This window comes from Protopterus annectens, chromosome 13.part0 (genome assembly GCF_019279795.1).
Source record: "Protopterus annectens isolate FY-2018-M chromosome 13.part0, PAN1.0, whole genome shotgun sequence".
In the NCBI taxonomy this organism is placed as follows: domain Eukaryota; kingdom Metazoa; phylum Chordata; order Ceratodontiformes; family Protopteridae; genus Protopterus; species Protopterus annectens.
Genome location: NC_056747.1, coordinates 921,198,820 through 921,220,542, shown reverse-complemented (window position 1 = coordinate 921,220,542; position 21,723 = coordinate 921,198,820). Strand labels below are relative to the sequence as shown.

At 38.9% G+C, this 21,723-nt stretch overlaps 1 protein-coding gene across 1 annotated transcript in view; it reads right to left on the bottom strand.

Moving 5' to 3' along the window:
* The window catches only part of CNTNAP1 (contactin associated protein 1), a 941,217-nt gene that overhangs the window by 273,321 nt on the left and 646,173 nt on the right, over window positions 1-21,723 (bottom strand). The window contains exon 16 of the mRNA XM_044054679.1: window positions 1,398-1,562. Coding sequence (XP_043910614.1) covers window positions 1,398-1,562 — 165 coding nt within the window. The remainder of the gene's footprint in view (window positions 1-1,397; window positions 1,563-21,723) is intronic.

Genomic DNA, 21,723 nt, shown 5'->3' with positions numbered 1-21,723 from the left:
ATTCCCTTCTCCGATGCCAGTAAGAATAGTTCTCCCTTACCCAAAGCAGACAGATGACCATCCCTGAAGGTCGTGCTTGCTTCTTGCTCCTTAGCGGCTTCCCAAAGAGTAACATCAGAGGGGCCAACAGAAACTGGCGGATGATCTGAGGACTGATGTGGGCACAGAACCATCAACCAGTGAAGACTGAGGCAAAGAGGAATCCAGAGTCAAGACTGAAGCCTCCTTAACAACTTTTCTCTTCTTGAAGATCTGGCAGACAATGTCCAAGCAGCCAAGACACAGTTTCATCACACTACAGAAAAAGTGACTGATAGGCAGGTAAGCAGGGCCTTAGTAGCTTGCTCTTCCCCTGGACAAAAAGGCAATATCTAAAGTAATATCTCTAACTGACAACAGCCCAAACTCCTAGCTACAAATTCTGACAGAAAAGATAAACCTTTTTTCACAAAAAGTGAGATAGTCTCCAACAGGTTACTTACCTACCCAACTTTGTGAAGTGCTATTCAACTGCCAAATCCCTCAAAGCTGCAACAGAGAGGAAGACTTGTTGATACTTCAGTGGCAAGAAAGTTCTTATAGTCTGGCACACTAACAGTTATCTTTATACCCCTATTCTATAAGAGGTGTCCTAAAGCTTTGGAAGTGGATGGTTGTCCAAACATTGGCAGGATACATTCCATATAGCTCAGGCTACTGCAACAGTGATCTAATGATGGACATCAAGAAATTACTCCTAATTTCCATATTACACTGTCAGTTCTCTTTCTTTAGTCCAGTAATTAAAGAAGCAAACAATCTCACTACTCTTTAGTACATTTGCAAGATCCACCATATCCAGCTGCATCTCATGTTAGATGAAGGACCTAAGACTGATGATCACTTTTCAAGCAATGGGCATCTCATAGTTCTCACTGCCTTCCTCTAATCTTTCAAACTGACTTGTTTTGTCCCATATTTTAGCTCAGTTAAGCAGGTTAGAGTTATTTTTTCTTATACATTTTGGGGAAAGGAATATACATTCTATGAAACACGCAATCACCAAGTCCCACAGATCACTTTACAAAATGTAGAAGTCAAGACTGGATGTCTTCTCATCCCCTGACAGACTCCCTTCCTTAACTCATATGTGTGTATGTAAACACCACTAAGAAAATATACTCAGCTGCAGTTTAATGACAAATTGAACTATTCATTTCTAAATCTGCTATTAAAAACTGAAGGTATCTTTCTTCCCCAACCTCCCTTTCCCACTTTCTCAGTTTCAAGGATGAAACTCTCGATTATTTATGAAAACAGAATCCATATGGACTACAAGATCAAAGGTTTAACTTGAGTAGCAAATTTAAAATATTACATTTAAAACATTAGAAACAATGATAAGCCAGAAGACTTACAATTTAGCTCAACTCGAAAGAAGTTTTTGAGTCCTGAGTTTTCCAGAAAAACTCCAGAAGGTGAAGTTGTTTTGAAATACAATGCAATATCCATACTTGTGCTTGAATTGTATGTTGGGAACTCAATGTATGTTCCTTTGGTGAATGTAACAGTATTATTTCTTGCTGTAAAAAAGAAAAAAAAAGTTAAATCCCATTTATTATTTGAAGTATATAAAACAGATGCAGTAGTATATAAAACAGATGCAGTATTTTACTTGTAATTTTTTTTTCTTTTTGAATTTTTGTATGTATTTCTGAAAAGGAAGGTGGCCTCTATCTTACTTATAACCAAGCAGATAAAAGTAATGTGTGCTAAAATGTATTATCAAGTTTTGTGTAAAGTCAGATCTATAACCATAGTACAGAGTTTCATTACAGCTCATGTCTGCACATTCATTTTATTTTCATTTCAGATTTTATTTTACATATTTGTGAGTCAAGTAAACTCACTAGACACAACTTCCTCTTTTATAGGGTGACCCAAGGATACTGTTGGGTCAAGTGGCATGCTCCAAGGCAAACACTAAGGAAATGAAGACCAACAGAATCAAACCAAGGACTGCAGGGTGAAGCATATTAAAAACTCATAACTTTAATCCTCTGGGCTAAACTGTCACAGAGTACATATAAAAATGCCATGCCACAACAAAATTTTATGGAGTCAACACAAATGAGATAGGTTAAATGCCTTACAGATATCTGGGCAAAAAATTTGGAACACCTCTGATTAAACAATCAAGACTGTACACTTGCCAAATGGAATAACTATAAGAGCTTGGCAGGAAAAAAAAGTGGTGTACCAATGATCAGTCTATATGTTACAGGAAATCTGAAACCCTGCTATGGCAATATTTCCTGATGAAAATGGCATGTCCCTAGTACTTCTCAACTTATACAGTGCATAAATGACCAAGCAAAAACGTTGGCAGAGACTAATATGGAAATATACAAAATACTATAATAACACTGGTACATGTTATCGTCTTTACATTTCAAGTCAGTTTCAAAATTGTAAATGTTAGAACCATAAAAGTAATTACTGGAAATACAGCACATGTGTGATGTCGGACTGTGAGCATCACAACTGGAGTCAATGTTTGCTAATAAAGGATGTTACACTGAGAAATCTGCCTTAGACATAAGTACTGCAGTCTAAGGGTTGCTTGTATTAAGCAGAGGGGGGGAAGTACTGGAGTACAGAATCCTAAAATGGGATCTTTGAGGAGCTTGCTCTCAACAAAAAATCACACATTTCAACTTCTTTGCTCAAGAATCAGAGACAAAGTTAAAACTTTCATCTAATTCACTTATAAAGTTAATCGAATAAGTTGTGTTTCGCTATGTATTTTGTGAACAATAAGAAGTGTGCAACTCAAATGTTTGTCATCATCGACTGACTGACTGTAATCCTCAGTAATTTACCAGACAAAGTTTTTCAAGGCAGAGACACAATCAGGGAGAACTGAGAGGTATTCACTCAAAAGGCATTATAAATATTGTATTTTGTTCTTCACAGAACGGACCAAGATGCTTAGTTCCTTATTAAAAGATACCTGGAAATGTCCATCAGTATCTAAGAAATAATAAAACTTCTCTGTGTACTTAGGAAGTAGAAAGAAACACTGAGTGTTGGTAAAGTGAACTTAAATATAGATATGTATTTATTTTACATTAAACTTATCTTAAGCGAGCAGTATGAGCTATCGGATAGAGCAAGAGATGATGACCAATTGCACTAATTCACAAAGGAACATGGGTAGAATCCAATACAGTTTAAAAGTGTTTTAGCAGCTCATGTCAACTTAGGTATGATAAGGTCAGTCCAAAGTTTATACTGGAAAAGGAACAAGTGGCATTAACTGGTGCATCTGTACTTAGTCTCATTCAAGAATAATATGGTTACAATTCCTCTCCCACAGTGGTCCTTCCCTGGTAAAACAAAGCTACAGTATGGGGACTGATTAATATGCAAGCATACAGAAGGAAAGTAATAAGCACATTAGCTCTTTGTTACCCCATGCTTCACATAATAATCACCCTAGCCAAGCAGTGACCTTTTAACAGTCTGGTGACTGATAATCTACTCATATCCTGACTGTAAGGACTATGCCTTTCATCATTTATATGAAGGATGCAGGCTAAGAGTTAATGTTTTTTTTTTCTCCCTCTAATCTACAAACTTGAGACGTGCATCAATTGTTTCAGACAACAACCCCTTCTGCAAAGACATGTTAATTTTATAGTAATCTAGTCTCTCACATAAGCAGAAATTTCTGCTACACAACAAAGTGTGTGGCATTCCTTACTATCCAGTGTAGATGGTCTGTGTCAGCAGTCTCAATGTTAATAGCTTCTGCCACAGAACCTGGTGCTTGCATCCTAGTCACAGAACCAATTCTTACAACCTAGTGAGAAAAGCATGTATGACAACCACATCCCAAAGCTTTATCCACAAACCTATATCTTGCAACTGTCCTTGATTTTGATGTGTCCATGACTTTGCTTCATATTTTTGCCCTCGTAAAATGTTTGATTTTCTAGTAAATCTCAGATAATAACAGCCAATCAGTAATTCCAGACATTAGAGGTTCATACCTATTATTCAAAAAATGCATATTGATGTAAAAAATAATTACTCCATTAATTAAGTGATGTAAAGTAATATTTATAGTTGCCCATTAGTTCAGCTCTATGTGTCACTATTATTTTTTGCTTTGTACCTAATCTTCAGCAAAAAGTTAAGGGTTACAATAGAACACAGTGATCTCACTGATAAAAATCTTTGCAATACAGTACAGTCTTAAAAATATTTGTCTGAAAACCTGTGCCAACAGTCTATGTTAAAGAACTCATGCTGACAGCCTCTGCAGGAGAACATATGCTAACTGTCTTTGCCACAGAACCAGAGCTGACAGCCTCCACTACAGAAACTACCACCAAAAGTCTGTGCCACAGAGAATAAGAGCTGACAGTCTCTTCCACAGAACTCTGTGCTGAAAGTTTTTGCCACAGAAACTGGCACTGACAGTCTGCCCATCTGCCACAGAGCACGCTGTACTCCAGGATCCAGGAGTGGCACTGTCTTGTCACAGAACCAGATGCTGAAACTCTACCCCACAGAAGCCATACTGAGAATGGCTGTCTCAGGAAGAACTCATTGCTCACATTGTCTGCAACAATGTCCAGTGCTGACAGGTCCTGTGACATGACTAGATGTTCTCCTCAACAAGCTAAGTCAGTACCTACTATGTAACCACCTCCAACTACCTTATCAAGAGCAGAGCTCCACGTGGTCCTGCAGAGGGGTCCTGGCAACAGAGAACTGAAAGAAGCGACCACTTTCCAGATTTAAGTATTTTTTGGCTTTTTTTATCTGCATTGTCCTCTCTGGCTTTCATTTAACTAGCTATAACTGTTTTTGTGTCTATCTGCTGATTTCTGAAGTATCTGCACTTAAAAGTAGCATTTTGGTCGACTCTGGTCGATTAATACTGTTTTTTTGTTAATTTAACTGCTGAGGCTGCCCACTAAAGTGTGCTAGCCTGTGTAAATCGATTTTACTGTTTGCTTAATTGCATTTCTGTGTACTTTCCTGAAAAAACAAAAAACAAACAAAAAAATACTCCTTGTTTTCCATCCTTTGCTCGACTAGTTTGGACCAGTATACAGGCTTTGCTGTATTCTGGGCTGTGTGTAGTTCCTGTGTTGGCCATTGCCTTACTTGGATAGAAGGAAGTTTCTGAGCTCACCAGTGGGAGTGGGGAGCCTTGAGCAGCCTATCTGTCCCTGGGGGAAGTGACCTCAGCACTTGAGCTGTAAATTATTGGTTGCTTTGGACCATTTCTAGCTCTTTTCAAGTTCCCTGTATAAAAATCCGCCTCAGGGTGTTTTTTTCTGGCTATATACCCAAGCAGAGCTCCACGTGGTCCTGCAGAGGGGTCCTGGCAACAGAGAACTGAAAGAAGCGACCACTTTCCAGATTTAAGTATTTTTTGGCTTTTTTATCTGCATTGTCCTCTCTGGCTTTCATTTAACTAGCTATTACTGTTTTTGTGTCTATCTGCTGATTTCTGAAGTATCTGCACTTAAACGTAGCATTTTGGTCGACTCTGGTCGATTAATACTGTTTTTTTGTTAATTTAACTGCTGAGGCTGCCCACTAAAGTGTGCTAGCCTGTGTAAATCGATTTTACTGTTTGCTTAATTGCATTTCTGTGTGCTTTCCTGAAAAAACAAAAAACAAAAAAAAATACTCCTTGTTTTCCCGTCTTTGCTCGACTAGCTTGGACCAGTATACAGGCTTTGCTGTATTCTGGGCTGTGTGTAGTTCCTGTGTTGGCCATTGCCTTACTTGGATAGAAGGACGTTTCTGAGCTCACCAGTGGGAGTGGGGAGCCTTGAGCAGCCTATCTGTCCCTGGGGGAAGTGACCTCAGCACTTGAGCTGTAAATTATTGGTTGCTTTGGACCATTTCTAGCTCTTTTCAAGTTCCCTATATAAAAATCCGCCTCGGGGCGTTTTTTTCTGGCTATATACCCAAGCAGAGCTCCACGTGGTCCTGCAGAGGGGTCCTGGCAACAGAGAACTGAAAGAAGCGACCACTTTCCAGATTTAAGTATTTTTGGCTTTTTTATCTGCATTGTCCTCTCTGGCTTTCATTTAACTAGCTATAACTGTTTTTGTGTCTATCTGCTGATTTCTGAAGTATCTGCACTTAAAAGTAGCATTTTGGTCGACTCTGGTCGATTAATACTGTTTTTTTTGTTAATTTAACTGCTGAGGCTGCCCACTAAAGTGTGCTAGCCTGTGTAAATCGATTTTACTGTTTGCTTAATTGCATTTCTGTGTGCTTTCCTGAAAAAACAAAAAAAATACTCCTTGTTTTCCTGCCTTTGCTCGACTAGTTTGGACCAGTATACAGGCTTTGCTGTATTCTGGGCTGTGTGTAGTTCCTGTGTTGGCCATTGCCTTACTTGGATAGAAGGAAGTTTCTGAGCTCACCAGTGGGAGTGGGGAGCCTTGAGCAGCCTATCTGTCCCTGGGGGAAGTGACCTCAGCACTTGAGCTGTAAATTATTGGTTGCTTTGGACCATTTCTAGCTCTTTTCAAGTTCCCTGTATAAAAATCCACCTCAGGGCGTTTTTTCTGGCTATATACCCAAGCAGAGCTCCACGTGGTCCTGCAGAGGGTCCTGGCAACAGAGAACTGAAAGAAGCGACTACTTTCCAGATTTAAGTATTTTTGGCTTTTTATCTGCATTGTCCTCTCTGGCTTTCATTTAACTAGCTATAACTGTTTTGTGTCTATCTGCTGATTTCTGAAGTATCTGCACTTAAAAGTAGCATTTTGGTTGACTCTGGTCGATTAATACTGTTTTTTTGTTAATTTAACTGCTGAGGCTGCCCACTAAAGTGTGCTAGCCTGTGTAAATCGATTTTACTGTTTGCTTAATTGCATTTCTGTGTGCTTTCCTGAAAAAACAAAAAACAAAAAAAAATACTCCTTGTTTTCCCACCTTTGCTCGACTAGTTTGGAACAGTATACAGGCTTTGCTGTATTCTGGGCTGTGTGTAGTTCCTGTGTTGGCCATTGCCTTACTTGGATAGAAGGAAGTTTCTGAGCTCACCAGTGGGAGTGGGGAGCCTTGAGCAGCCTATCTGTCCCTGGGGGAAGTGACCTCAGCACTCGAGCTGTAAATTATTGGTTGCTTTGGACCATTTCTAGCTCTTTTCAAGTTCCCTGTATAAAAATCCACCTCAGGGCGTTTTTGCGCGGTTGGGCACATAGCACAGCAGTGGTTATACAGGTTTAAACTATTTCTGGCTCCGCCAAGTCTGCTCTTCATTTTTTCACTTAGAAAGCTCTACTCAGTCTATTTAGCTGTATATATTAGCACTTGTTTTTGGGACTTCTAGTCTTAGCAAGCACTCTTATAATAAAGTAAGCACTACAGCCATCCACTACCCCCTGTGAATACCCACTTCTCTTAAAGGCACAGCACTCCTTATAATATTCTAGTATGTTGAGTGGTAGACCACTAGCATCCTCTCTTGTTCAGCTGGTTAACCTGGGAATCTTAAGACAATGTTACAATTGTCTCATGTACACAGACAACCCTCTCCTCCTTCCTACTAACACAAATACTTGTGAGAGATGCAACTATATAGCCAGACTGGAGGCTGAACTCTCTCAACTCAGGACTGGCAAGACCAGACAGGAGGAGAAGGTACCCACACCCGAAGCAAAACCGGTCACACATAAAACCACCACCACTACAAACCAAACACATAAGAACACAAAGACATACTCGGATGCTCTTATAAAAAACTTACCAAAACAACAGAGGCTTCCAAAGCAGACACCAGAAATACACCCCCACAAAACGTAACACCTACAACACATACCTCAAACAACAGGTGTGTCACACAATCACAGCCCCTAAGGCAAAACACTATGCCAGAGACATTAGTAATAGGTGACTCTATAGTCAGACACACCGACGTTCCACTTACCAGGCTGAATAAGGAGAGGGTAATGGTGAGCTGCCTATCGGGAGCTAGGATCCGCCACATTACACACGCACTCAGGTCACTCCAAAGCAAGTACAAGTATGATGCAGTCATTGTCCATGCTGGTGTGAATGACCTGAGACGTACCTCCCTGGACTACATGAAAAGAGACATTGAGGAGCTCTCCGATTCGTAGCCCAGACTGGTATGACCCTGACCCTGAGCAGCATCCTGCCTTCACCAAGAATGATGCCTCAGTACAAAGACAAAATGATCAGTTTTAACAATTGGCTTAATCACTGGTGTCATTCTAGGGGGATCCAATGTCTGTCAGCCTGGGATGACATGCTGGACAAGCCGCGTTGCTTCACAAGGGATGGCTTGCACCTGTCACCACTGGGCTTCCGGATACTGGCCAAGGCTCTTGCCACCCCATAGTGCCTTTTTTAGGCAATGCTCAAAAGACAAATCAACCTCCGTAAAAAACAAAAATGGAAAAAAATTAAGGGTAATGCTGCTCAACGCCAGAAGTCTAAATCTCAAGATGCAGGCACTCGAAGCACTTCTCAGTATGGAGAACATCGATGTCTGTGCAGTAACTGAAACCTGGTTCAAGGCTCCTGAGAGCACTCCAGCGCTACCAGGCTATACCTCATATCATGCTTTTCGGCCCCAAGTTCCAGGCCGAACCACAAGGGGACGCGGAGTGTCCATTTTCATAAAGGACACCTACACCTCTCGATTGGTGGCTACCCATGAAGCATCAGAAACCATACAAGTTTTACTCACCATAGGCAAAACTGCCATACAACTGGTCGCATGTTATAGAACACCCTCCCAATCCCAGGAATCCCATCAAGCATTCCTGAAAACACTGGAGGATATGAATGTCACACCAAACACCATCATATTGGGTGACTTCAACTACCCCAACATAGACTGGGCCCACTATTCTAGCCCTAACACCCTAGCCCAAAGATTCCTGGAATTCATTAACTCAAATGCTATGGAGCAACTGGTCACTTCTCCTACGAGGAGAGATAATATACTTGACCTGATTATCACAAACATGGGGTCCAAATGCTCTGCACCGGATATAAACCCCTCACTAGTAAGATCTGACCATAAACTGATCACGTTGGATGTACATATCCGACCCCCACCCCCAGAACAAAAGACTACAGTGAAAAATTTTTCAAAAGCTGACTTTACACTCCTTAAGTCAGAAATGATATCCTTTAAGCCTACTGGGTTAATGGAAACCACATCCCAAAATGCTGAATCCTACACAACAGCCTTCTATGGACATCTCCAAGAATGCATGGATCAAGCAATCCCAACTAAAACCAAGACCCTCTCCACGAAGGGAAAACGCCCGGTTTGGTGGACCCCGGCTATAAACAAACTGTACAACAAAAGAAGGAAGCTACTGCAGGACAAAGCCAAATCCCACAAGGGAAAGGCTTCTCTGATCAGCACAAGTAAAAAACTACGTTCTCTCATAAAAACATCTAAAGCCAACTTTGAGAGAAAGATTGCCAAGGATACCAAAGACAATCACAAGGCCTTCTTCAATTATGTCAGAACCTTGGGAGGAAATTCTCAGATATGCTCTGAGTTGGTACACAACGACAAAAAATTCACTGACCCTACCGACATTGCCAATATTCTAGCAGATAGGTTCAGTGCAAATTTCTCCCCTCCCTCACCCCTAAAGATGTAGTAATTATCCCTGCTGAATGTAACCTACCTGTCATCTCAGACATACAGGTGAAATCAGCACTCAACAAAGCAAAAAAACACAGCATCTATGGGACCCGATGGTATCCCCGGTTGCGTGTTACGTGAACTTCAAGATGAACTAAACCCGCACCTAAAAATGCTATTCAATCTTAGCCTCACTACAGGATATGTACCTGAACACTGGCGCACAGCAACAGTGGTCCCACTCCACAAAGGGGGAAATTCTACTGACCCTGGTAACTACCGCCCCATAAGTCTGACCAGCCTGGTCTGCAAGGCTATGGAAAGAATCATCATGGAACTCATAAATGGCGATATTGGAGATCTGCAGACCCTTGATCCCACCCAGTTTGGTTTTGTAAAGGCAGATCCTGCCTCTTAAACCTGGTTGACTTCGAGACAGTCACTAGTGCCATCGACGAGGGCAAGGCTGTCCACACTGCCTACTTGGACCTGGCTAAAGCCTTTGACACGATACCACACTCTGGCATCATAGACAAGCTCAGCAGCCTAAATGTAAATCCATATGTCACAAGATGGGTAGCAAACTGGCTAAAAAACAGAACCCATAAGGTCAAAATTGCTGGAGCCATGTCAGACTCAAAACCAGTCACGAGTGGTGTCCCACAGGGCTCAGTCTTCGGACCACTCTTATTCGGCATTTACTTCTCGGATGTGAAAGCAAATATGGGAGGATTATGGCTGACAAAGTTTGCAGATGACTGCAAACTGGGTGCCATAGTTGATTCACCTGCTGACACACACATCCTACAGAAAGGTCTCACTGAAACGGACAACTGGTGCCGGAATCATGGCCTCAAACTTAACGCCAAAAAATGTATAGTCATCCCCTTTGGGAAAAACAATGTACCCACAAATTATCACATAGACAATAACCCACTGAGTACGGAAGAAGTAATCAGAGACCTGGGGACTCAAGTCGATAGTGATCTCTCCTTTGACAACCATGTTGCCAAAGTGGTCAGAAAGACATTCTACCTTGCCCATCTCATCATGAAGGGATTCTCATCCAGATCAAAGGAGGTCATTGTACCTCTATATTCCTCCCTTGTCAGGTCCATGATTGAATATAATGCTCCATTTGGGATGTATCTCACCCGGCACATGCAACAACTGGAAAGACCCCAGAAGTACCTCACCAAGAGGATCATGGGTCTCAAACATGTGCCTTATCCAGCTAGATTAAAGAAACTCCAGCTCTATTCAGTAGCATACCGCCTGCTCAGAGGTGATTTGTGCCTAACATATAGGGCCATGTCCAACCAAGAACTGATGGACATGCTCCATCTCAAAAAATCCAGATCCACCAGAACCATGCGAGCTAAAGATTTCAACCTCTGCACAAATATGAATAAAACATGCTGGAGGGATAGATTCATAACACAGAGGTTACCCGTACTCTGGAACAAAATCCCAGTTCATGTGAGACAGAGCCCTTCATTGGCACTGTTCAAGAAAAATCTCGATGCATGGATGGGAGATCGTAAGTTTACCCCGGGAGTCACCTCAGTGTCACTACTAGACAGAGGTATAGTTTACTAAATAATGGGGTCCCACATGTGTCACTACTAGAGAGGCGCAACTATATAATACGGGGTGGCGTAAGCCACATCATTGTTGGCTAGGCTTGTAAATGCCCCAGGGCAGATAGCCTAGTACACTACTATGAAACTATGAAACTATGAAGTCTATTAAGCTAAGAGTGATGCATCACATAGAGCTTGGAGCAAGTTTAAATTCTAGACTTTTACATCATTCTCTGAAGTTTGACAGCATTGACCTTAAGACATAACAAATAAAATGTACACAGCATACTATCCTTGCATAGGGTTATGTAGGGCTTTGTACCCAACATAAAAATGTACTTAAAATTTTGGTCTGGCAATAAGTGTAGAGGGCTAAGGCTGTGAGCTGTAGTTCCCATGGTACAAGGTTTGATTCCATCAGCCCTCATGTGCCTACCGTGTGACCTTGAGCAAGTCACTTAACTAGGCAGTGCTTGGGAACAATTGGGAATTTAGGCTAGGCTCGTCGGTGATCCCCTGGACTGCAAGCCTAATAATTAGCCATGGTCAAAACACTAACAATTCAGTGAGTCCAACCAAAAGTTATTTGACAAATATATTGGTGTTCAGCTGGTCAGTGTTTTCCTGGTCTTTTTGCAATATATTACTGGTGTAGAATAATGCAAAATTTTCAGTATTTGCATTCAGTGGCAAACAGAACTTGAAAACTTACATAAGATGACCAGTACTGTAAAAGCCACTGCTGTTTTGCATGGAACTAAGCTTGCAAGCAGGTACAGTCACTAAAGACTTCAACAGGAGTACAGATCCAGGAAAATTTACTTGAATGTGATGAAATGACACCAAGTAAAATTGCATGCAGCTCTGCAAAGGTTTAATTAAATTTAAATTCATTTAAGAGCAGGGTGCACAGGCCCACATATGGGGTGCAAGTGGTTATGGTCTACTTTAAGTTCTCTCATTTATCCAGGTATGAAAGGGTTACCTCTGACAAATGCAATTTGTATAACTCTGGCTTAAGAAACTAGACAGAGCCTGAAATAAATCCTTTGGGATCAATGCTCCATCTGGGCTAACAAATTCAAATAAATAAAAAAAAAGAAGAAAAAATATGTGTATCTTCTCTTACCATTGTTACTGAAAATGTTAGTGTGAAACATGTTCAACACAAAACAATCTAACACTGGTAAAAAAATACTAGTGCATTCATAGGAAAATATGCTTCTTCCCCATGCCTAGCTAAATATAACCTATCCCAAAGTCTCATAAATAAATAAAATAATTCTATAATAATACATATGATAAATAAATTGCAAATAAATAAATATGGATATGATATCTGTAATGACCATATAAAGAGGAAAGGTGGTGGCATTGCTTTAATATTTCCTAGTAACTACCCTTTATAACAAACCAATGCCAAAATTCAATTCAGCAGTGCATCTTCTACTTTCCTGAAATCAAACAATCATTAACAAATATGTATTACTGTTTTTTACATCCCTCCTGGTGATAAATCAGCTATACTGCAAGATATCCTACATTGGATATACATAACAATTCCACAAGAAATACTACTACTAAGTGATGTGAATATCAATTTGTTGGACATAAACTCTAATTCACCTACATCCAGGGAGAACTTATTTGATTTCACACCACTAATTAATAGCCACACACATTATAGCAAGACTTCAAATTCCATATTAGACAGGATCCCAGTTTCAAACCCTAGCAAATACACCACCTCAGGTATAATGTCTGACTGCCTCAGTGATCGTCTCGCAAGCAGACATTAACAATCCGTTACCAACAGTTCAAAAGATAGATATTAGAAAACCAGATATAGTGGTCATGAAAAGAAGACAAAAGTAGCATTGATCATTGACATCGCCACACCCAGTGACTACAGTATCTTGCATAGAGAGAGACAGAAAGTCATAAAATATTATGATTTGCAGGCAGAAACAAGAGCAATGTGGAAAAAAGTTACCCAGACAGTTCCAATAGTAGTAGGAGCAATGGGTCTTATAAAAAAGAATTTACAGTCATATTTAGATATGTTACCAATACATGTAACCCCGTATAAATTTCAGGAGTCATTTCTGGGCACATTGCAGGTGCCATGAAGAGCACTTCTGGTTGACAATAAAATACTGAAACAGTACTAATTTCATGAACTTTAATCATACTTTGACTTAGGAATGGGGTCCATTCACCTCATGGCATTAGAAACCCAAAAGACTTCAAGAAATTAAAAAAAGCAGACATCTCATATGTCCACTTCAACAGCATCTTTATAAAACAACATACAACCTTTTCCAAAAGAAATGTTCATTACTAACCTATCATCTATTAACTGGAACTTCATAAAAATTCTCCCCTTAGATGATTCTCTAAATGAATTCAATACAACTTTCCTGAATATCCTAAATAGCCTTTCACCTCCTAGAAGGAAGAGATAAAACAAATAATGCAATTTGGCTATCAAAAAACGGTAGAGTGCTAATGCAGGATAGAGAAAAATCATGGAAAGAATGACAAAAATAAAAAAACACCATAATATCTTCAAAACTTCAAACTGCTTTGTAGTCATACTAAAAAGCAAATTAATGAAGACAAAAAAAATAAACTATAATAACTTTCAGAATAATAAAACACAACCCTAAAAAGTTTTAGACAGCCATTTAAGAAATTTTGTATTCCAGCCATAAATTCAACCCTAACCTCTCTCCCAATAACTCATTCAAAACCACAACAGAATTCAACTCTTATTTCATATATAGTATATTTCATAGATAGTATAGCATCTCTAACCAAGGATTCCCCAACATCTGATCCTAACCCTGCCCAGCAGCCATGTAGCACTTCAATGAGATTTTTCATCAAACTTAGGGTATGGCTATGGGGGCTCCTATTGCCTCCATGTATGCCAGCTTGACCATGGTGTTGTCTGAAATTGAATATCAGTGCAAACTTAAATTTATGAACATGTATATTGTTTATTTCCCTTACACTGATCATTTGATATCTGTCTGTAATGGGGATTACTATGAAGGTAATGACTTTGTGTGAGATTTACAAAGAACAGATTTAATTTTATTTTTGATGGTTTGCAACTAAGGGAGCAGGTCTCCTTTTTGGATTTGGTGTTGCAAGGCACTAGTAATGGAAATATTTATACTACCATGCATAGGAATTTGGAAATATTTATACTACCATACATAGGAAGTTTACTGATGGGGGAAATATTTATATGAGGATCAACAAACACAAATATGGTTGCAACTAGGATAAATGGTCTGTTAAAAAACAAGGTAAACCAGATTTTCACAAACAGCATCCAAAGAACCCGCCAACAGCAAACAAAGTCATTAATCACAACTCAATTTCAAAGACCAAAAGACTATTCAGGTTAGCACTTTCATGGTGAAACACACCACTTCATCAGACCATAACACTGTTTAAGTTGGTGCTGTGTTATATATACTACATGACATCATTCACCAGCCAATTAATAATGAAAAACAATTTAAAGCAATAGCCACATAGTTAAAGCTTGCTGTGTAAAAAGTTCATCATCACTTATAAAAAAATCAACATTTCATATAAAACACGACTAAACCACCATAGACTCTACATATAAACACAATAAAACATATATAATATGTCTAAAAATGCTTGAATGTATCTAAAACATTTTTTATTGATGAATAACAAAGGCATACTTTATTTAAAAAGTTTTCTGTTCTTCAAACTAGGTTTTAAAGGGACCCTATCATTCAATCTCATGCTCCTTTCATCCCTCAGCCTAATGATCCACCTAGTCTCTGAGGTTTCTGTCTGGTTAACTATATCACCCGCATGTTCATTTACCTAGATACTCTCAACTGCTAAGAACCTGAAAGTGTGCATGGATCCCATTGAACTGATGTGTTTAGCTAAAGCATTTGTTAATGTCCCATTTCTGACATGCATCAGATGTTCTCTTATCCTGAATCTGAATTTCCTGTTAGTTTTCCCTATATAATATGCTGAGCAAACATTACATATAGCTAAATACGCCAAATTCATAGTATTGCAGTCTGCTGTTACATTAAACCTGGTCTATATCCCTGTATCCGGATGTCTAAATCTGTTAGTGGTGTCTATATATCTGCACTGATTGCAATTATTGCAAGGAACAGTGCCTTGTCTATTGCTGTCATAATTTCTCTGTGTATCAGTCTTGGGGTAGCACAATAATCCTTTAAGGGATTTCTTATTATTGAACAGGAAATTTGGTTTATCTCCCACTATGTTTCTAATTTCAGGATTATGAGCCAATATGGGCCAGTGTTTTTTTAATAATATTGGTGACTGTATCGGTATCTCTAGTAAAGTATTTAGGAAGCTGTACAAACGTTCTCTCATAATGTCTATCCACTGTATTCCTATTCCTGTGTGATGAAAAATATGGCCTCCCAGTATCTCCCCTCTAGACTGCGATATCTTTCAAAATCTGGTTCGTATTGCGGTCAACATATCCTCTCTCCCCTAATATCTCTCTAAATTCAAGTAACTCATTGTTGAATTATCCATCATCAGCTGTTAACCTTGAGATTCTCTAGCATTCAGCGACCTCTAGCATTGTCCCTTGACAATGTTTCTGAATATAAATTTAGGATGCATACTCTCTTTGTGAAGTATAGCATTCCTATAACATGCCTTCCTAAAAATGTTAATTGACAAACATCCCTTTCGGTCCCTATAAATCCTAATGTCTAGGAACTCCATTTCATCATGTGAATATTTCAAGTCAAATTTCAAAAAAGTTGTGCTATTATTTATGGTTTCATGGAACAAGTTCAACTCTTTTTGGTCACCCTGCATAGCATAAAAAGATCGTCCACAAAGCATCTGTAGAATACAGTCCGATACCACCTGTCCTTTTGAAGGACATATTCATTCTCCCATGAGGTCATGACCAAGTTGGTATAACTGTTTGCAGTGGGGGTGCCCATGGCCACCCTGTCTCTCTGCAAATATAGTTTATGGTAAAAAAGCATCACATTGTTGGTCAATGCTAGTTCCATTAAAAGACATATAATATTAACTTTCTTATTCTCATAAATTATCACACAGTAAAGTGTCTCAAAAAATCTATACCTATGTCATTGGGTATCGAGGTGAACAATGAACGTACATCTAAAGTTGCCATTAAAGTGGCTTTATTAATCCCATGTTGTTGTACATGATCAAATAAATCTTTCAGAAACTGTCTAGAGTCCCTCAAAATATGACTGTTCTTGGTGACTACCAGTCTCAAACATTTTTCAGTGTGTACAGACATAGGTTCAGTGGATCAGTTTTGTCCTGAGACTATGGGTCTAAGGGTTGGTGATAAAGGGTCCTTGTGGACTTTCGGTAATGCATGTATACTGGGAGTCAGGGGGTTGGGGACCTTAAAATAATTATATAGGTCCAAAGTAATTTCATTATTCAACATACTCTCATACAAAACGGCATCCAACTTTCCCAATATTTTATTCATCCTATCCAAATCTATAGCCTCATAAATGGTAGTGTCATTCAGCATGTCATTCATAGCTCGATAATAGTATTCACTGCTCGTGATAACTATTAAATCCCCCTTATCAGCTTGTTTGATAACAAAGCTATCATCAGACTGCAATAACTTTAAAGCATCATATTCTCTCTTGGTTAAGTTAAGATGTTTTTTGCAATTATTATTCTGTTTCAAGGATTCAGACATATCTTTTTTCACATAAACTATTGAAAACATCCATCCGTGGGTGGTTTGGAGGAATAAACATGCTTGGTTTCTTAAAACTCTCAAAATTGTCACATCCATTGCCTTTAAATAATTTCAATAAAACATTCCTATTAAACAGTCTCAGGTCTAAAATGGCATCAGTTACCTCAGTATTTTGCATAGGTATAAACAACAGTCCCTTGTTAAGTACACAAAATTCATCTTAAGTTAAAATTCTAGATGAAATGTTCCAAACTAACGATTGTTTCTCTCACTCGCTCTCCATGTTTTCTTCAGCTTCCTGTTGCTCGGAGATTCTGATGCCATCTTTCTCTTCATGTGACCTCTGCTGTAAGAGTATGCTCTCCCTTCCCCTTGGCTCGATGAATGTATCCTGATGGGAAGTACTCGAAAATCCAAAGCTGACTCTTTTCAGAATGTTGACATATGTCGAAACACCATTATTTTCACTAGGTCCCTTCACTGAGGTATTGTTCTGTTGTACTTTATCAGGGATGACTGAGTTTGTTAAAACTGGTGTAACAGCGACCTCTAGCATTGGGAAAGCGTTTGTCTTCCTTTTGGCTCCAAGTCTTTCACTAGAAGAGGTAGTTTCATTCAGAGCAGTATTCGCTTGCAAATCAGTGGCTTCTAACGACTGGGAAACCTCTATGTTTAAGGTAGTATTTTTATCAATGGGTCCCATCCATTCTATTATGTGGGTACTTGGCCATACAAACACATGGCCTTCCTTAAAATCATGCTTATCAATTTCCAGCTTATTCCATTTCTGTCGTAGGAGTTTATTCTCAAACATGGTTACTGACTCAACTATTGTACTTAATTTCTCATCAACAAGTTCTCATGGGAATCTTAAAGACAGGGATTCTTGTTCATCAATGATTTTTTGCCGAGTTATCTCTTCCTTCTAGGAAAACTCTATTAGGCGGCGCATATAGTTAAAGCTAGTCTCTAAGTTCAGCTGTTGCCATTTGGAAAGTAATTCAAGGTGTCGCTCTACCTGATTATTCATTTTAAGAATTCTGAAACCCCTAGGAATGACTTGATTTTTAAGGCATGCTTCCATAATGTAGCAGAGCTTGCATTCTTTTGATTTTAAACAGTTCATTCTCAAGTCTATGTATTTTCTTGAGGAAATATGGTGAATGATGTGATGTAGTATATATAACACAGCACCAACCTAAACAGTGTTATGGTATGGTGAAGTGGTGTGTTTCACAAGCGCTAACCTGAATAAAGTCTTTTGGTCTTTGACATTGAGTTGTTATTAGTGACTTCATATGCTGTTGGCTGGTTCGTTGCATGCGGTTTGTGAAAATTTGGCTTGTCTTGTTTTCCAAGGAACCAGTTATCCTAGTTGCAACCATAGTTGTGTTTGTTGGACTAATTTGCTTTTGGCTGTGGTTTGGAACAATGGCAGAAGGGAGCATAAATGGCCCTGTTAACACTGGCATTGAACTGGAGTGTGCTTCATAGGTCCAGAAGAGAATTCCAGGATTTTGCACAGATAAACTATTCAGCTTTATAAAAGGTAAATAAATCCTCTGTTATCCAATATTGCTTTGGGGACAGAACATGAGGCTGACTATGGAGACATAGACTATACTGATTTCCTCAAGAAAGGTATATTCTTATATATACTTGTATTTATATTTGTATATATATATATATATATATATATATATATATATATATATATATATATATATATATATATATACACACACACACACACACACACACACACAAAGCTGCACAATCACAATATTTCAAAAATCAAGTACAGAGATTTTCAATCACAAAGTATCATGTTACAAAACAGCAAGTACAAATATTTTAAATCACAAAGTGTCATGTTACACTACAAAAGATAAGAGTGAGAAAAAAATGTTGTAATGAAAAGAACATAGAACATATGTTTCATAGTAGAGTGCAATGAAAAACAATAACATGAGTTGAACAGAATATGTGAGGAAAATTTCAATAGTCATTAGTTGTTACATTGATTAGTATGTGGTAAATGAGACCTGAGACAATGCTAATCAATATTTAGAGATATCAGAGATTACATGATTAGCGACAGGGAGTTGAAATTAAGTGATGTGTTAGAGAGGTGTTCATATTATTACGGTTATAGAAGGAAGGAGGATGGAGAGCAAGAGATTATTTTTTTATTTGGAAAATACATATTGATTAAAGGGGTGAAACTGGGCAGGCTAATGGTTTTTGTATGATTTTTTATGTATTGTTATAAGTTGAATGTAGGACAGGTAGTGGGGGAGTTCCAGCCAAATAAGGGTATGCAGAGCTTTGCAGTGATGGGTAAAGGAGGATGAATTAATAGCAAACTTGTCAATTTTGTTGTAGCAGCTTTCAAGTTTGTTTTTATGGATGATTGTAAATTGGTTAGAACTGGTGCTCCATAGAGTAGAGAGGGAAGAAGGTAGGTTTTGGCTAGAGTAATTTTTGTGTGTGTGAACAAAACAAAGATTGTTTCTGTATAGCATGCCTAATTTTTTGATGGGGTTTCTTGATATTGCTTTGGATGTGGAGGTCAAATTTAAGATTTATTATGACTCCTAACAGTTTGGTATGGTGTATTAACTTGATTTTAGTGCCATTTGCTGAAAAGGTTTTGAAGGCTGCTTCATTAGGGATATGACTTTGGGGGGTAAAGAGGAGGAGTTTGGTTTTGGGGGGGGTTGAGTAGGAGTTGTGCCATTGTAAGTCAGGTTTCCATGGAGATGACACCTTGTTTAGTGATTTACTGGAGGTGAGTTAAGGTGTTTGAAGACCAGATGATGGTAGAATCATCTGAGTATTGAATCAAGGTGCCTTCACAAGAAAATTAATGTAGCTTATTGATAAAAATATTGAACACTAGACGGCCAAAGATGGATCCTTGTGGGACTCCTGTGGAAATGGGAAGATATGTGGAGATAGATGCTTGCCATCGTACAGCTTGTTGTCTGCTGGCAAGGTAGATAGAGAACCACTGAATAGATGGAGATGCTAGACTCAAGGTGGAAAATTCATTGAGGAGTTTACTGTCAGAGACCATGTCAAAAGCTTCTGACAGATCTAGAAATACTGCAGATACAAGTTTATTAGAGTTGTGAGCTTTATTGCTTGTGTCTGCAATGACAGTAATGCAGTAGAGGTGCTGTGGTCTGGCCAAAATCCATGTTGTGTATTGGTGATTAGCTTATTTCGTAAGAAATAGTGGAGAAATTGATGAATACATTTTTCAAGGATTTTAGAGAGGGGAAACAGGATGTCTATGGGATAGAAATTTGTAATGTCAGTCGAATTGCCTCCTTTATTTATGACAGTACATTGTGCCATTTTCCACAAGTTAGGGACACAGGATTCTGTTATTGATCTATTAATAAGAATGTTGATTGGATATGCTATTGCATGTGCAGCTAGATTTAACCATTCTAGGGGAAGGATGTTGGCTGAGGATGAACAAGGTTTTAGTTTATGTAAAAACTTATTTATGAAAGTTATAGAAACTGGTTAAAAGGTAAAGTGGGTGGAGTTTTCTGCATGTGCATTGGAGAGGCTGCAGACAGGTGAGTTTTGTGAAGGAAATGTGGCACGGTCTAAGGTAGAGGAAGTTGGCTGTGTCAGGTGACTGTGAGGTTAAATTGGCTATGCATTCTATTAAGTATACATTGAAATAGGTAGCTGTTTGAAGAGGGGAAATATCTGGGTATGGGTTGGGATTCTTTTCTGCATCTGGGCTAAGGAGAGGGGATATAGAGAACTAGCATTTTTAGGGTTGCTTTTATCTTGTAGCTGAGTGTGATAAGACTTTTTTATCTCTATTAACTTGTTTTTTGACTTGGTTCTGTAGCTGGCTGAATAGTTTCCAGTTTTTGACATTTTTTTACCAGTTAATCCATGCTTTGTCTCTGTCTTTCATAAGGAACTGACATTGGTTGGTGAACCATGGGGTATGAGGTTCCTCTCTTGATAATACAGCCATTTAGGTCACTTATCATAGCAAATTATTAGGGATGATAATGGATGATAATTTTAACTTTGACTTGCATACAGAAAATTACATAAGAAAAACTCATCAAAAACTATGGATGCTTTATAGACAGAAAACCTTTCTCACCAACGCAACTTAAGCTACATTTGCCACTACTTACTTCCTCCCCACACCTCTTTATAGTGCTCCCATCCTCACTAACCTTCAGGAATCACAAAAATCAAAACTTGAACAATGCTATTACAAAGTTCCTAAATTTGCAGCAAATACCCCTTTCAAGACCCACCACTGTATAGCACTAAAAAGCCTAAAGTGGTTAGAACTACCCCATTAACTAACCTAACACACGGCTTTTTAACACCTATAAAATTATCCAGAATCTATCTGCTTGTCCAGCACTAAAAACTATTCTACATAACTATGTTCCTAGTCAGTCATTACGATCCAATAACCAGGAATTCCAGTCTGTCCCCAAACGTATCAAATCTGCTGGGAATTGTCTGCACTTGTACCATGTTGCTACGGCCTGGAACAGCTTATCTCTACCCATCAGGTCAGTACCCTCCCTCCCATCCTTTAAAAGCATTCTGAAAGACTTCCTTGCCAAAAGCTGGCTCTGTTTTCTCAGTACCAGGATAAACTATATCCCTAAACCTGAACAAATACCTATTCATGCCTTACACCTCCTTACTCTCCCTTCTTCACTCAC